The sequence below is a fragment of the Neltuma alba genome, unplaced genomic scaffold, assembly GCF_004799145.2.
Source record: "Neltuma alba isolate B1F8T4 unplaced genomic scaffold, ASM479914v2 tig00001301_pilon, whole genome shotgun sequence".
Classification (NCBI taxonomy): Eukaryota; Viridiplantae; Streptophyta; class Magnoliopsida; order Fabales; family Fabaceae; genus Neltuma; species Neltuma alba.
Window position 1 is genome coordinate 231891 of NW_021632408.1, and position 18175 is coordinate 250065.

General features: G+C 32.3%; 2 protein-coding genes and 1 pseudogene across 2 annotated transcripts; 1 reads left to right on the forward strand and 2 right to left on the reverse strand.

Annotated features, from left to right (window-relative positions):
* The first annotated feature begins 1313 nt into the window (after positions 1 to 1313).
* Positions 1314 to 5133, forward strand: LOC114754858 (phosphatidylinositol 3,4,5-trisphosphate 3-phosphatase and protein-tyrosine-phosphatase PTEN1-like; annotated as a pseudogene).
* An 85-nt stretch (positions 5134 to 5218) lies between these two features.
* Positions 5219 to 11353, reverse strand: LOC114754868 (uncharacterized). The gene is made up of 7 exons (XM_028943709.1): positions 11224 to 11353; positions 10865 to 11107; positions 9798 to 9902; positions 9067 to 9142; positions 8046 to 8971; positions 6730 to 7941; positions 5219 to 6639 (listed from the first exon to the last, which is right to left on the reverse strand). The coding sequence occupies exons 1-7, from the start codon at positions 11351 to 11353 to the stop codon at positions 5219 to 5221; spliced, it is 4113 nt and encodes a 1370-aa protein (XP_028799542.1).
* Positions 11354 to 13020: 1667 nt separating this feature from the next.
* Positions 13021 to 15643, reverse strand: LOC114754879 (uncharacterized). The gene is made up of 10 exons (XM_028943720.1): positions 15497 to 15643; positions 15125 to 15398; positions 14919 to 15030; positions 14701 to 14828; positions 14507 to 14591; positions 14268 to 14403; positions 14001 to 14158; positions 13786 to 13906; positions 13475 to 13648; positions 13021 to 13296 (listed from the first exon to the last, which is right to left on the reverse strand). Exons 1-10 carry the CDS (start codon positions 15641 to 15643, stop codon positions 13021 to 13023), a joined length of 1611 nt encoding a protein of 536 aa, XP_028799553.1.
* Between the last annotated feature and the right edge of the window lie 2532 nt (positions 15644 to 18175).

The window sequence follows — 18175 nt, forward strand, 5'->3', positions numbered from 1 at the left end:
ATATTTCTTATAATTAACTAACTTATCTAACTTTTTAAATCTAATTAAATTAGTTAAATAGGTCTTATATTAAGAATCGGAGGAATATATATATCTGTATTGCTATTTGTTTGATCGTCCCATTGTGGAATCGAGAAACACGTTTCACTTTTTGGCAAAATTTAAAGCCGAAGTAAAAACAAGACAACATTCTAACGTTACGCCTTTTGAGTACTTTCGTAAAATGCTGCAGATTCCTTTTGTTTCCTTTTATTTCCCAGATACCTTTTCCACCTTTCAGGTTCTGAAAGGCTCTGTGATGTTACGTTAACTTCATATGTGCGCACCTTGTTCTCTTACCTTTGGTGTCTTTGAAAATCTCTGCTTTTGAGTGTTGTCGAAGTATGTATTGTGCCCGCATTTATCTCAGGGTTTTATAGAGATGTGATGAATATAATATTATAACTGTATAATACTAATATTAATAGTAGGGGAAAATAAAAGAGTGATGAAAATCACAACGTTGAATTTATTTTAAAAACTTAATATATATTTTATTTATTATATAAAATTCACTTTGGTGAGTAACGCAAGAAGAATTTTTTTTACCAAAAAAGAATTTATATCTGTAAAACACGTGCTTTATGAAATTTTCAAGGGGGCGGACAGACATTTTTTAAAATAACATTACATGCATTTTGAAGCAGCTTATTCTAAAAACAACATTTAAACAAATTTATTTTCTCGATATGATAAAACATGTTTTGCATAAAAAATGATTTCTATTAAGAAAATCAAACCATAATATATATATATATTTATATAATGCCATCCCTTCAGCACTATATGCAGGGGCTGAGAAGTTTGTTTTGGTTTAAATGAAAAACTTAAATCTTCACTGTCTTTCCCATTTGTTATTTCCTTAAAACTGGTCATTGTCATGTATTTAATAAAATTTTATTTTATAAATAATTAATAGAACTAATTTTTTTAGAATTGATGTGAATCAGTCGTCAAAAACTCTTATTTTCAGAATGGGAGAAAATATTTAATAAGACATGTTATTATATATATATTCTTCCGATCCTTAATATAAGACTCATTTAACTAATTTGATTAGATTAAAAAAGTTAGATAAGTTAGGTAAGTTAGTTAATTATAATAAATGTGACACGTTTTTCCTAAAATATCATAACCATCTTTCTTAATACCCTATATTCCTCCTTTTTTCTGATTGTTGGTAACACTTTGTCACTTCCTTAACTTAGAATTTATGCATTTTTAGTACAATATTTTGGATATCTCAATCGATTTTTTTCCCCCCACATAGGTATCTTGTCATCATTGAGGATTGTAACTTAACAACCTAATGGGGTTGAAACATACAAAGGAGGGGCCACCCAAAGTTGAAAACCTGAGTTTACATCATCACTTGATCAATTACCTCGCAGAAAATTTATATATTCGTAATTTGGTATCCAAGAAACGGCGGAGAATGCTTATTGCTGGGTATGATCTTGACATGTCATATATCACAGATCAATTACTAGCAGTGTCATTTCCTACAGAACGTATGCGGGCAATGTATAGAAATCCTCTCTGGCAGGTCAAATCTGTGCTGGATATGAGACACCATGACCACTATAAGGTGCACCTCTTTAACGCTTGATCATATGTAATATAAAATATTGTCACATTATCCCTCCATACATTGTTGAGCATATTTCAATAGCATATTTCTTTTATATTTCAGATATATAATCTATGTATAGAAGAGAATTATGATCCATCACACTTTTATGGTCGTGTGGAAGTATATCCCTTTGATGACAACCATGTACCACCTCTTGAAATGATCAAGAACTTCTGTGAAAGTGTGCATTCGTGGTTATCAAGTGACCCAAAAAATATTGCTGTCATCCATTGCATGGTATGAGATTTTACACTCACTATTAGAATCTTGAGATTTTTTTTAAATGCATCATCTTTGACAGCTTATTATATTGGTTCTTCAATTGAACGTTTTTTAATTCATTCCCAGACAAATGTACAACTAGGATTGTTAGTAATCAAGTCATCCTAGTGTGATTTGGATATTTATCTTTATTTGTCTGAATCCAGTATAGATATACAAGTTGGTTGAACAGCTTAAGAAATTGATATTCTACTCTCATGAATGATGCTTCAGCATGTTCTTTATGGATAATTTGTGGTGTTGTACTTTAGTGATGACTTGAGCTCAAATTATAAAACGATAAGTATACAGTTCAACTATTTTGTGCATATCTAAAACAGGATTTAGAGGATGCATTTTGCATTCTTACTAGTGAACTGTGGCAAAGAAACGTTTGAGAATAGTTCCTTCACTGGAATTATTCAAATGCTCACATTTTGTGCAAAACTGGTTCTCAACAAATTTATTTGTTTTTGTTTCACTAGCACCTCTTCTTTTTACCGAGATGACTTAAATCATGCAGGCAGGGAAGGGTAGAACTGGCTTGATGGTATCTTCATACCTAGTTTACTGCGGTATGTCCACAGATGAGGCTCTTCAATTGTATGCTGATAGACGGACAACCAATAACGAAGGAGTAAGTCATGTTAGGTATAATCCCAACAATTTGAAATGTTCACTTGTCAAAGTTTTCAGAAACCCACAAGTTTCGATAGTATCACTTAATCATTTTTAAAAACAATGATGACTTGGTGAATGGTAAGCTAATCAGGCTGTGATATGTGATGACGTTAAAATTCCATGTTTCCTAGCCTTAATTAGTGAAAAGGCAGAACTTACTTATGGCCCATTAGGTTGTGGGAAAGGATAGGAATGGTATATAATGGGTTGATAGAGACTAAAATGGACTAATAAGGATTGACATGCATAAGGTTACGAAACTAAATTCCCAATTTTTAAGGAGTAATGATTACCATGGAAGAGGCTGTTTCCATGGTTATGGTCAATAAAAAATGACAACATTGGATTAAAATCATTGAAAAATGCTTACTATGGGCAACGTTATTCCTAGGAATCCTAGGAATTGAAGCAAACAGGTTCTTAAGGACTAATTAGAATTTGCAAGGAATGAACATATCGTTAATCAACCATTTCATTAATCATATCCGGGTAAAAATAAAAAACGTTTAATCTATAATAAGTAGGCATATGGATGTAATTCCAAGGTACAAGATTTCTTCTCTTGATATTCCTTTAAAAGAGGTAGAATATTTATTCTCTTCCTCATTTTAATGTACAAACATGGTATTATAATGTGTTAGTATTTCCTTTAGCATATTACTGTAGTATTTTAGAAAATGTGGGTTCATGCATTTTCTCAGTACATAAGCAGCCTGTCTTCATTACTGTCTCTTTACCATGTGAAGGTGTCGTGTTTCCCATTTACTGCTTTTTGTTCTTTCTTTCGTTTTTTCTTATTGAATTTCTATTCTTCCATCTCAAGACGAAATTGAAGTTAACACCAAGAAGGAGAAATTAACCTCATTATTGTGGTGTTGGAACAGGTGTCAATACCAAGCCAATGTCGTTATGTAGGGTACTGGGAAAGTATACTATCTGTTTCTAGAGGCATTCATAATGAACCAGTAACTGTGAGCTTGCCTCAACCATGTAGCAGAGAATTGAGGCGAATCCGGCTTTATGATACACTTAATGTTGAAGCGATCTTCTTTGTGATCTTAGAGATGCAGAAGGTCTGTTTATCTCAATTTCGGAGGCCAGGATTCGAACTAGAAGACTTACTAGAGTTCAATATTTCCGTTTATTAAAAGAACCATTGATATATGCGTACAAGGAAAGGCAGATACTTGATTAATAAAAAATATAAACAGGGTGAAGAAACATATATCTTTCGTTTATCAGAACAAGTTTGTTTATATTTCATAACCAAATTACATGAAGTTAATAAGAAGCAAAGCTTCAAAGGTAGTTTGAAGAAACATTTAGTCCCCCGCATGAGCATCACTATGGAATCAGAATTTGCATACTGATTGGTTCATGTATTTTGAATCCCCCTTCCTAATTTGGTCGTTAAATATACCTGAATGAGACGTCTTCTGGAAAAGCAAGTGATATCTCTCTACTTATATTCCTATTTTCTTATAGGTTCCTAATCAAGTCTACTGTCCATCAGTGGAGATTATTAGGAGCAGCTGCAGACGAATTAAGAAAGGATGTCAGCAAAACTACAGTCCTTGCTATTATCTCTCTTATGTAGAAGGTGATGAAGATGGAAAAGAATCAAATTTAGAGGAAGCTAGTGTTGTAGTCCAAATGGACACTGAGGATCCGGCAATATACCAAAAATCTTGTCTGGACCATTACTTTGACAAACCAGTCCAAGTAAGTAACGCTTGACCTGTTCTTTTTAATTAATCACATGCCATCTGATCAACTTGCTGTTCTTTAAATTTTTCCTTAGAAAGGGAATTCTTCCCTATATATTTGCTTAAAATGAACAAGAAATCAACTGAATCTGAATTGAGTAGGATACAAAAAGTAGAAATTGTTAAAGAGAAAATTAGTAATCGGCATGGCTGCTAGTGAGTTGAAAATGGTAGTCTATTCATGTCAAAGAACTCTGTTGCCTGTGTATGAAGATCTTATTAACTGATTCCTACATTTTTCATTTCATTTATTTCTCAATTTATTTTTTCCTTTTCTTTTGGTATTCATTTGTAGTAATCATGTGTTGGTATAAATTGAACATTATTTATTTGTCTGTAAGTTTACTTAAGAAACTTATGTGGATGATGAGGGATTTTGCTAATTATATTCTATTAGTCAATATAATTTTCAATTCACATTGCCAACAGCTTACTGGAGATGTTCGTGTCATATTCTATCAAAAAATGATGGGAAGCCGACTTTTCTACTGCTGTTTTAATACAGCTTTTATTAGGAACTAGATTTTACTCGCCCGTGCGATGCACGGGAAATGTATAATTACATTTTATAGCATTGATGACAATCAATAATTTACTACAGACTAAATATTTGTACCATTTACATTTGTAAATATTTCTTTGTACACAACATTTGTTGTAGTTCTCTTCAAACAACCATCTTTATCATCAACAACAATCCTTAAACCATCCATGCTCTTTACTCTGGATAACGCAACATATAGCTGTCCATGACTGAAAACAGGCTTAGGCAAATATAGACCAACATGCCTTAATGATTGGCCTTGACTTTTGTTGATTGTCATTGCAAATGATAACATTATCGGGAATGCCTCCTTTGCATTTTAAACGGCCAACGACTTTCAGAAGGATTCATATCCATTCGATGAATTAGAACTTTTTGGTTGGGTTTTGACCCATTCAATGTTATGGCTTCAATCACGCTTTGTCCCAGATGAGATATTAGAAGTCGTGTCCCATTACACAGACCTGAAGCTTGATCTATGTTTCGCAATAGCATAATTGGTGCTCCTACTTTCAAGTGTAACTTGTGTGGTGGCATTCCAGAGCATGTAATACTATTTAAGAATTCTGTGGTATAGAGGCTGTCCATTGTATCACTTTCTTGACCAGATCTGCACACATAATCACAGCTGAGGAACTCAAATGATTCTCCTGGTAACAAAGAACAGACGTAGTGATTTATTCGATCAACCATTTCAATTGTTGGGGCCAAGATTGCTCTATCATTGAAGTATTCACCAGAAGCTAAATTATGAAGGAGATTTGTGTATATACTATCCACAATCGCATGAAGTGGGTTGTTATAATTTGTGAGCAACAACTCTTTAGGGATTTCAACTTCTGCAACACCATCACTTGATTCACCTAATTTTCCATCACCAATATGTAGCAACCAATTTGAAAACCATTCTAACTTTTCTTTATGACTGGGAATAGCAGTTGAAGTCAGTCGCATGTTCTTTGTTAACTTCAAAATTCTACAATGATTCCATAAGTATGAGGAATTAATTGAAGCATTAACAATTGTAGCTCTTGTACCTTTTGGTATGACTGGAAGAATTTGACGAAAATCACCACCCATGACAATGCATTTACCACCAAATGGTGCATTAGAATGCATAATATCCTTCAACGTTCTATCAAATGCTTCAATACAATACCTCTGAACCATCGGTGCTTCATCCCAAATGATTAACTTTGTGGACTTAATCAGATTTGCTAGTGCTGAGTTTTGCTTTATCCCACATACAGAAGACTCTGTGATTTGAATGGGGATTGCAAACCTTGAATGTGCTGTTCTGCCAGATGGTAATAATGTTGCAGCTATTCCACTTGATGCAACTGGAAGTACAATTTCACCTTTTGCACGTAATGTTGTTATCAATGCATTCCAAAGAAATGTTTTGCCTGTTCCACCATACCCATACACAAAGAAAAACCCACCGTCAGATAGATTAACTGCGGACAATATGATATTATATATGAGTAGTTGCTCATCATTCAAACTCTGGGAAAGTGTATTAGCTTCCTCTGATAAGGCTTGTCTATCATAACTCAATTCTTGCAGTATGAGATGGTTGTGTAGATCAACTGTTGCAGTTTCTGTTGGTAACGGTAATGAAGGAAATTCATGTAGACTTTTCCCATTTGCATGAAGTAGATTATCAATCTCTTTCAAAGCAGCATTCTCTTTTTCAGATAGAGAGATATGGATATCTACAAAAGATAACCAACCAGTAATAGAAACATGAATATTCTCCATAGATAAACATACTTTGTATAAAATATAAATTAAAGTTATCGAACCTGATGAGACTGGATCATTATAAGATATGTAAAATAGATCTTCTGAGAGTAGCTTTGAGGTTTCCTTCCATACAATGTCAGGTTGTTGTAAAGAACAACATAATAACATGCTTACAAAGAGCCTCCTTAATTGAATTCCAGATGCCCATATGGCTGCTTCCTTGATTGCAGTAATGTATTCATTATCATCTTGTAAGAGTCCCAGAGCAAAACATGCAGATTTGAAAGTATCATGAACCATACCATCAACAGTTTTGATATCATCATATGAGGTGGGACCCCTTACAGTAGTTAGTAACAATCTAAGATAATATAATTCTCCAGATGATGGTGACACATGTGTGATCCTACCAACGGCAAAACCTCTTTCTCGCTGTTTCCATTGACGTTTATCTTTTTGGTAGACGTAATAATTAGGAAATTCAGCATATGTAAGAGTTGAAGCCAACCCGCCATCTTTATTGATTTTCATCCAAGCCAAGAATTGTGATTCACAAATTCTTGGTTTTTCTAATAACTCCGCAACATCATCAGTATTAGAATAAATCACATATTGTTGATTTGGTAGATGAAAACTCAATCTTTCAACAGGAGGAAAATGATGGTGGACATCAAATCCAAACATGCGCCATGATGCTTCACATGCAGAGATATACCTACAATTGTAATATTGTTTTATTTCATCAATCACTTCTTCTTGATTGTTGTCCTTATCAAATATAGTAGCAACAACTCTATCATTGCCTTTGCTAATATATTTAAATAAGTATTTAATTGAAGTAGATTGATTGCATTTCTCAACATTTATATGTCCTTGAAACATGCACAATAATGTAGCATTATATGGAACAACATAACGATTATCTAAAGGAACACCTTTAACTTCAATTGTTCTTCCATCATTCTTTCTTCTATATGTTGGATAACCATCATCATCAATTGTGGTATTATCATTGAATTTTTTTGGGAAATACTTGCCACATTTCTTGTCTTTCATGCATGGTGATTTTGGGTTAACAGCTCCACATGGACCATGAATCATGTATTTTTTAACCAAATCATATAAGAGAGGTGAAGAATGCTTATCTGGAATCTCTGCTGAAATAACTTTGTCAATGGCATCCGGATCATTGATCTTATCATTTGGATCAAGAAATAATAATATATGTGCATGTGGCAACCCTCGTTTCTGGAATTCAATAGTATATACCTCTGTAAAAATTAAGATTGGTTAAAACAAATTATAATAAATAAATTTTAAATTTATATAAATATTTTACATGTTTGACGACATTACAAAAATAATAAACACTAACCTGCACGTATTGTTCCAAAAATCTTCTTTTCCCTTAATGTTTTCATCAATGACCGTAACTTCATTTTGAAAACTCTAGTCAATATATCCGGACGATCTGAAGGATTTACTTTATCTTGTTGACAAAGCCTTGTGATTTCTGGCCATGCTGGATTGCAAGTGAATGTTATAAATATATCTGGATAGCCTGCCCATCTACATAATGCCATAGCATCTTGATAATTTTGCAACATATATCTTGCTCCACCAGTAAATGATGAGGGTAATATAATACGTTTCCCAGTAAGTGAAGCATTCCTCTCACCACTTAAAACAGCATCAGATAATCCTTGGTACAAATCAGCTCTAAGTTCTTTTTGATGAGTTCTAACCCAAAGCAATCTTTGTGACTCAATCATAGTGTAACCATCCACAATGAATTGTTGAAGTAATCTTGATGCATGTAACAATATTGACATCTCGTTTTCTCTTCTCATAAGTCTGTATGTGAAAAATTCTCGTATGCTTAACCTTTTTCTTGACTTTGTAACTGGAAGAGTTTCTTCTCTGTGTTCAATATCATCTCTGTATCCATCTTCACCATAAGGAAACAGCAGAGGATATTGTAGAGGTAAATATGCTGGATGTAATTCATTAATTCGCTGTGGTGTCCCTGATTGCTCTTCTATGATAATGTCCCTGACATTGAACATAATATCTATGTCACCGACAATCAATGCTGCAACTTCAGAAGCACAGGGAAGATTGTAGGTTCGCCCATCATTTGCCCTTGAACTCATCAAGCATAATCTCAAATTTTGACGGTGTTCTGTACTTAAAAATTGTGAAGCAAAACGATATTGTTGTACAAATGGATTAACTTCATCCAATTGAGTCTTTATTTGTGCAACAATTCTTCTATCAATTGTTGATTCCCTTTGGTGTTTACTGGAAAAAAGATAAATATGAAGTTCATAAATTTAAATTTATGAATAATAAAAATTCAAATGATAAAATAATAAAAATGTAGTAGCAAGTAATACCTGACAGCAGCAACTCTGTTTGAGATCTCATTGTCAGTATCAAATATGTATAGTTGTGAGTACACTGGTTGTGAACCTTCAATTGGTAATAAGCTGCCAATATTATGATAATTTTGTCCAGACAATATGAATGAGTAAGGACCTCCACCGGAATTTTTAGAATGATCAATCTTTCCTCCCATAGACGTGAAAGAGAACATGTTATTGTACTGCCTTATATTTGTATGAAAATTCTTTGAGTCTGCGGTATCCTTTTCTAGAAATAACTGTTGGAAGAGAACAGGCGGTGCCTTCAAAGGGGGTAGTACTATTTTGCCTTTCATACAACACATTGAAAATGTATTAACCACCCTTTTTTTATTATCTTTCTTCACTCTTTCATTATACCAAAGTAGGGCTCCACAGAATTTGCATTTATGTATTGGATCTCCCTCATCAATGTATTCTAATAAAAGATAAGAAGTGAATTAGTTTTATATGAGGAATAAATTATGGCGTGAAGATTCAAATTTAAAGGAAATAAGATTACCTTCATAATTAATATCATTCTGGAAACATGTTCTTCTGGTACTATGATCTAAATCAGAATTACTACCTGAGTGGCACGTATCAAAATATGGTCATATTTAACAAAACTATCATATATACTATAATCCATACATGTACACACACACATATATGTGAAAATATGAAATAATAACAAATATAACAGCAAAATTACACGTAGTAACCTGCAACATTTTCAGTGTTTGGAAAATAATCTTCACAATCATCTCTATCGCTAGCATCAATCATCAGATGAATGTCCTTGTAATATTTTTCTTGTGGTGTGAAATCTACAAGAAAAAAGGAAATTACCATGTATGTACAAAACTCCCATCATCACTTTTGTAAATTGAATTAATTATAGGGAGAATGAAAAAGAACAACCAAGAGGAACTGATATTTATGGAAAGAGATGATAACAATTAAATTTATTTAAAAGAACCAAATATTGAAGTATAAATTTAAAAGCACTATATTGTCCTTATCCAAACGTTCTACACTTTCTCCTATATTTTCTCCTACATTTTATTTTTAAAACTAATATCAATTAATAAAATTCACTAAATTAAACGGACTTTCTTTCACAATTTACAACATGTGTAAAAATCAATGAAAAGATATGCAAAAAATTTTAGTCAAGTAAAAATCAAAGTTTTCTATTGTTTAAAAGAAATTTATTTTTTAAACCATTGTAGATTTTAATTAAAATTAAAATATTACATAAAAAAATGGAAACTTTAAATTTTATATCACCGAACAATATTTATATATTTTTAATTGATTTTTACATAACTTGTAAACTTTAAAGGAAATGAGGTTGAGTTTAGTGAAATTTATTAATTTGTACGTTAATGATATTTATTCAAGTTATCTGTTATCAAATATACTTTATTGGAGAATAAACATCTGTTACATCTAAACCCATGTGCTTTATGTAATTGTTAATATTCAAACCAATAATACCTTGCTCTGTTACATACATTAGAAACGAATGTGACTCTTAACTATGTTGTTTGAAATTAATTTCATTGACTAACCTTGCTGTAGATTACTTGTCTTTCTTCTTCTACATGGAGGTTTGTTGACATCATTATTTCCTAGACCTCTATTCCTAGCACTTTTTCGGGTTAGAGGTTGCACTCCAAAATGTGGTCTTTTATGGTTGACAAATTGAAAGTTGCAAATGCCTGTGTCATACAAATATAGGATTAAATAGAATTATTGGTAATAGATATTGAAACATAACACATACCTGTGAGCATATTCCTTTGAAATCTGTCTGTTAGATTGGAAGATACGTTTGTTATATCTTGCAGCATAATAGGTTTTTTTCTTTCTTTGTGTAGAACATCAGTGGATGATTGAGTATTGATATCATCTAAAACATCGCCAAAACCCTGATTTTTTTCAACTCCCATATAAGTATGTGAGTCTTCTTTATTGTTTCCAGCAGAAGATGAACTCGAACAATGGGTTTCAGCTAAATTGATTAATCCTAATAAGAACATAGAAATTAGGACGTCATAAATAGAACATAATACAGGAAATAGGAACATATGTCTAAAATTATCCTTATCATAAGAATTTATTTTTCATGTGTAAAGATAATACCTGACGAAAAGCATCCATTAACATATGATCCATTGCCCATGGATGGTGAAGATGATGTTACGCATTTACTGCTATATCTGTGGGTAGATTTCAAATGGAGCTTGCGCTCAAATATATTACTGGAAGACATGGGTTTAGAACATACAAGCTATTCTAATATTCGAGCAATAGTAGCATCTAAAATGAGAGGCAAACAACTTTGTTTTTAATGCAATAGAAACAGGTATGTGTATGTCCTTATATATATATATATATATATATAAAAGACGATGTTGATCTTGATGAATAGTAACAACTTTCTTGACATTAGTTTATAACCATTGGATAGTTTTATTTCAATCCGACTCCTTCAATCTCATTGGCTACTTCACTGTCTATCCATGCCATTGCTTTTATTAAATATTAATTTTTCATATACATATTACTAAGTGAACAGCACTAACACTGTACGAAATTGATAGCAAATGTGTGGGAAATTGATGGGAAGTAACTGTGGCAAATTGATGGCAAGTGACTGTGGAAAACTCATGGTATTCACTTCGACGCTGTATCCGTGCCGTGTGGAATAAATGTTGCAGCATTATATTATCTTATAGAACAATTCTAATTATTATATATACTATATGCTTGTGCAGACCGAATAAAGATACTTTGATAGCAAAACGAAGATCTAAATTTTATTTCATTTTTATTATTCATTAGAGATACTAATTTTGGTCTTAAATATAACACATATTTATTATATTTATTTATATTTTCTGTAAATTATCCCTATGAGTACTCTCTGAACTATAATCAAATACAAGAGCGAGGCAGGATTATGTTTAAAGAAGATGATAATGGTATTTTAGGATAAACGTGTCATATTTTTTATAATTAACTAATTTATCTAACTTTCTTAATATAATCAAATTAGTTAAATAGGTTTTATATTAAAGATCGGAGGAGTAACAAATAAATATTTAATCCTATTACAATACCAAAAAATATGTTTCATAAGTTTTTAAGCTTTATATGAAGTTTGTGTATTTATTTTCAAATAGCTCATAAGATATGAGTTTTGTTCCGCAAGCAAAAGAAATTGCATAATTCATTTCAACATTTGTTGTCAATGGATTCTGTATAACGTATCCTTAAATATAATCCTGATGTTTAAGAGGATGTGTCCTCAAGATCTGAAATATACATTTATATGTGTGTGTGTGTCATCAATATAACTTCAAACTTTTTATAATCTGGATATTCAAATAAGATAAAGTGAATGTTTAAAATTTCAAGTAGAAAAATAAAACATCATTTTTTGCCACCCAATAATTGTTTTAAGCTAAAATTAAAATATAAAAATGTAATTAGCCTATTAGTCTGAATTTTTATGGGAAAACAGTAAAGTTAAAGTGAATCCCCGTATAAATTGTATTTTATACTAATATTGTTCCCACAATAACCTATATGATGAAGTCAATCATTTCCAATATATCGTCCTAGATTCAAATAATTCATAAAGATACGAAATAGAATCATTAACTTGAGATGAGAGCAACTAAACCATGAAAATACAACACAAACGTAAACTACTTTGATTAAATAAAAACTTACAAAGGTTCATAATGACACATACTAAGGTAAACAACATAAATGATACAAACACAACTTCATCACAGAACTAACTAAAAGGAAATACAAACTTCCAACTGACAACAGACAGAACAGCCACACGAACAACTTTTAAGAACTGCAAAGGATAAGTAATACACTTAACACATATAATATTGGACAAGACACCCATTATCTGTTACACTACTTCTCCAACTTGATAGTTTTCACATGCTTCTGTTCATTACTTGAGCTTGATCCAGTGTTAGTACCCTCAGCAATAGCATCCTCAACATTCTTCCTCACGACGCTTCTTTTTCTCCCTTTAACTGGAGGAGCTTTAACACGGTTGACCATATTTGAAAGTGTGACATCCTCTTCAGCAACACATTGTGAAACTAAATCTTTTTCCGCAATTAGAGGAACTCCTTGAGTAACATTCATATGTTCCTGACTTTGTTCCACAGCAGGTTGTGAATACTGAATAAAGCATGATCAACATCATTTATAAATATCAGAACAATTGATGGTATTTAAACATATAAATCAGAATTTGAAGGGTCCTTAATTTCCTCAATCTGCTCACAGAATAGTGCATTTAAATGGTGAATATATCTTACAATATGTAAAAAATGATTTAATCAAATTAAACAAATACCTCAATGGATGCCTCAGTAAATTGATCCATTAAATCTTCACATAAATGATATTGCATCACACTAATACTGGAACTTGGATGTCGTTTATTGTAGTCATTCAGTTTAAGAGTCAACAACATACTCTTCCCAACAGGATTGTCCAGATTTTTGGGGAAATCAACTTCCTCAGGATCCTAATCCATCACAAATCCTTCAATCAGATATAAGGTTTCAATTTTAATGAGGCTAAATCAATCAACATTATTTTATATTTCAGTATACCAACAAATTAGTAAACATATCATATATCAAATTATAAGGATTGTTATACCTCATCTAGAATAACCTTCAACTCAGCGGCTGAATTTTTAATTAACTCAACCGCAAGTTTATCCCAGAATATTATTGAAGCAATTCCTGTCTCATCTTTCACAGTGTAATGAAGCTTCATCCTAAAAACATAAACAAAGTAATACATAAGGTAGTTTATATACTGAAATATCTAAGAATGCATAAACTACCATTTTTAACCAGTGCAAAATATACTTGTGGTCAATAAACTCTGGTTTCTTCTGACATGATGGGCATATCCAACTCTCATTCTCTAAACGAAGCTTTGTACCACACTTGGAGCAACCTTGATAGATCCAACCATATCTGGTCTCTAACTTTTGAATAATGCACCTAATGACAAAAGTTTCTCCCTGACATACAAATGTACAAAGTTATACTGATTAAAATAACTTATACAATATTGAATTTATAAATTATAAATTAGATTTAGATAGTATAACTATCATAAACCTTACTAACCATGGGTTGATCTTTTATGTTTGATATAGCAATCGGGCTTTGGTTGCAATTGATGCTAGTACGTGACTGTTGACTCAGTGGAGTTAGTACGGGCTGGCTAAGGAAGGACAAACTTGGAGAGCCATTGTCTTTTGAACTATAATATAATAAGCACCAACAAATTAATTTATATAATCAATTAAGTGATTAATTGAGCAATTTGATTGAATTGATTGAGTTTATTTGTTAGTTTTGCAAACCTATCAATCATTAGTTGCACTTCCTTGATGGGTGGGTTGAAAAACACCCTTGTGGCATTAAAAGAATTGCAAACCTGTGCTCTTCCTATATTTAGATAGGTAATGGAAGAAATAATAATTAGTCACAGCCAATAAATCTTGAGAACAAAAAGTATTCTATATATAAGGTCATTAAAGATTATGATATATCTTACCATCTTCTGAAAAACCAACCCTAGCCAGGTTTAACAACACCACAACAGGTGTCTGTGTATTCTGGAGCTGAGACATGAAAGCATCGCTGGCACATTCATCAAATAATATACATTCTACATTGATTCCGCTGAAATGAACATGAATTATCAATTATCATCATTAGTATCTACATAAGTCGTTGCACAGTAAGGAAAAAAAAAAACGAAACAAAAGTTACTGAAAGGTTCTGTACTCAATGTCACTCAGCACCATCCTCAATTTATTCTTGGTTTCATTGTCCCGCCGATATTCTTCAAGAGTGCCAATTGATTTGACAAATGCTAAAACGTCTGGAAAATAGAGCAACACATGAAGTGTCAATAATTCAGTAACACAACAAATGATAATACTATTATTAAAATGAATGAAAATGATGTCAAATACCTATCAAGTATTCAATATTATACTTCTCATTGAGTTTCTCTATCTCAGCAAGTGGAAAGAAAGAGTAGGAATAAGATGGCACAATGGCTATTTTCTCAGCAACATGTGTTCGTGGAGTTATAGTGATCTTGAAAGGATGAGTGGTAGCTCTATATTGGCTAACATTAGCAGAGACCTCAAAATTAGCAAAGAAATAAGTCTCTCCTTCAATGATACTGTGGCGAAACTTGTCATGTAAACTTTTGGTTAGAACACTTGCTTGTATTTTATCCCCCTGTAAACAAAATAATGATTTCCATTAAACTAAAGCATTAGTAAAAAAAACCACAAGTGACATATGCAATTTGTTAATATTTGTAAAGATAAAGAGACCTCTTTGTCTAATAAAACCATTGTCACGCAGAAGATATCAGCAGATGATCCCTTATGGAAGACATTCCATTTCCTGAAAACTCTTGCAACTATGTGCCACCTATCGGTTCCATCATTCAAATGTCTTAGGAGTGATATACGTGGCATCTTCAATAAAACTGAGAAAGTGTGATGAAAATAAAAGGTTGAAGATTGAAAGACTCTTAAAATAGAAATTCAAAGTGTTTCAATGGTGAGCATGCATGAAGGAAGTAAGTTATATTTATACACAAGCATAGCATTGTAAAAATGAAGCGGGAAACAAACACCACTAAAATTCAATGAAGAATACATGTTTTTTGGCGGGATAATATGAGCGGGAAGATGATACTAAAAATAAAAAACTGCAAGTACTTCAATGGTAAAAAATTTTCAGAATAACTTCTACTGCTATTCATAGGTAGAGAAGGAGGTTATACTTACCTAGATGTCAAGCAAGATATTGTTAGAAGCAAGAAACTGTACGAAAGATATCTTTAGATGAGCAGGTTGGAAATGATGATTCAGAAATAATAGACACAGTCCCTACTTACATCATGTTAAAATACTACATTCATCTCCTTTTCAGCAGGATGTCATTCAATCAATGTGTTATTATGAATATCAGTTTGCAGTTTGTCGATGGGATAATGATACAGCTGAATAATGCAAATAGTCAGTTTAGAGGTGTGGTCCAATAACAATATAATCCGTAGCAAAAAGAGAAAGGGGCTTTCATTAGATTTGTATGATTTGATGTGTAGCGAGCAATAATAATAATGATGTTCAACTTTTTTACCTTTGAGGCTCAAAGCTTATCTCTTCCCTGTGAAAATAAAACTGAGAGAGAATTTATATTTCATGATTTGCCTCGTCATACCAAGGTCCCCTGTCTTGCTCTGTTTCCTCTGTCAATTTATGCTCTATTGGGTGCAGTTTTTTTATCTATATTTGCTATTGTCAAAATTATTTTTTTAAAAAAACAGTACAATCCCTTCAAAGTCCAATCTGAAATCATCCAACAATATTCTCAACTCACTACATTTTAACTCAGGATGTTTACAAAAGTTCACAAAACTATTCGAGACTTGTCTCACAAATTGCGAAAATCTGACATCTATCAGCTATAATGATGGTTTTCTTAGCTGTTCTCATATGTTTGATTGTTTAAAAGCTTAGTATCTCACGACCTTTTCCCCCACTGAATTGATTCTACATTTACATCCTCTACATTTTACTTCAACTTTACTTTTTCTTTTTTTTATATAGAAAAAAGAAAGAAGAGTATGAGAAGCAGACTAATCAAGGATTATACAGTCCAAAGAAAATCAATCGTTACTGTACAGAAAAATGAGCAGGCAAAGAATGGGTATCAGTGAAGATCTATAAGAGAAGATTTTTTACAAGCAAAAGGCCATACCGACGATGTGTTGAGATATGCAACTTTAAATGGTTCAGAAAGAACAGAGGACTCACCTCCCTACTGACAGTAGCTGAAATACTACTTTCATCTGGAAGGAATGAGCAGCATGTCAACTCAATTGATATGGTAATAAGTAACCCATAAAGATATTATTATAGGTTGGCATGCGTAGTTGAGAGAATGAATAGATAACCTTATGAAGTAAAGGACAACTAAGCACAAGAGTAGAGTAGAATAATAAATTGAAACAACTTTAAACAGTTTTGTTGCATTGAAGACTAAGCCACGAGAGTAAACTCTAATATTATGTCAGATAATAAAACATAAGATCATATATATGAAACATAATGTTCATTTAAACTAAATGATAATGATTTTATATGAAATATAATGTTAATTTAAACTAAAATGATAATTTTAAGATCATATAGATTATCAATCTAAATGTAGATCATACAACATAACTGTTAAGTACATTCGCATCAGTCATCTAGATAGTTCAATCAAGCAAGCCATTGCATTTTCAGTCAAGATCTTCGCAGAAGATCTTGGAATTGTTTGGTATAAAATTTAGTCTGTGAGAAAAAGATTAATCTGTGAGAAGCATATACACAACTAAATAAATATACATGATAAAAACCTCCTTCAGACGAAAGTTAAGCAATACCATACAACAAAAAACCTTCTTGAGATGAAAGTCAAGCAATACCATACATAGTCAGTAAGGATACAGATAGTAAATCACTGAGAAAGTATGGGCATGATTTGTAAGTAGAGAAGTACTATAAACATGAAGGAGAGAATAGTTAGTGGCATAGTCAAATACTGTTGCCAAATATGATGACATATATTAGCCCACCAAAAAGATATTGAGTGCAACATAAACAAATAAAAAGATATGAAACAAAAGATCAATAAAGTAATCAACCAATCAACTAAATAGAAAATACATCTCATTTCTCGGGCCACACACCAATATAATAACCCACTACATTTGATGTCGGATCTCTTTATATAGGACTTATTCATTCCTCTTTCTGATATGCTTAGTTTGCAAAAAAAAATATGAGTGATCGCTAGTGTCATCGATCTGTGGATGGGCCTCTTCACAGCATTTCAAGAGGACTTATTATACAGATACTTGAGAACTGGAGGAAGTGTGGAATTAGGTTCGTTCGAATCATTTGCGGACCTCTGGAAATAGCAGCAAGAGTCAATATGGCAAATCTCAGCCTCCT

Coding starts and splice junctions, on each gene's coding strand:
- LOC114754868 (XM_028943709.1), bottom strand. CDS start 11,353: ATGTCTTCCAGTAATATATTTGAGCGCAAGCTCCATTTGAAATCTACC. Junction 11,108..11,223: donor TAATGGATGCTTTTCGTCAG/GTATTATCTTTA, acceptor TGTTCTTATTAG/GATTAATCAATTTAGCTGAA. Junction 6,640..6,729: donor TAATGATCCAGTCTCATCAG/GTTCGATAACTT, acceptor TATCTTTTGTAG/ATATCCATATCTCTCTATCT.
- LOC114754879 (XM_028943720.1), bottom strand. CDS start 15,643: ATGCCACGTATATCACTCCTAAGACATTTGAATGATGGAACCGATAGG. Junction 13,649..13,785: donor TGAAGGTTATTCTAGATGAG/GTATAACAATCC, acceptor GTGATGGATTAG/GATCCTGAGGAAGTTGATTT. Junction 13,297..13,474: donor TTACTGAGGCATCCATTGAG/GTATTTGTTTAA, acceptor TGCTTTATTCAG/TATTCACAACCTGCTGTGGA.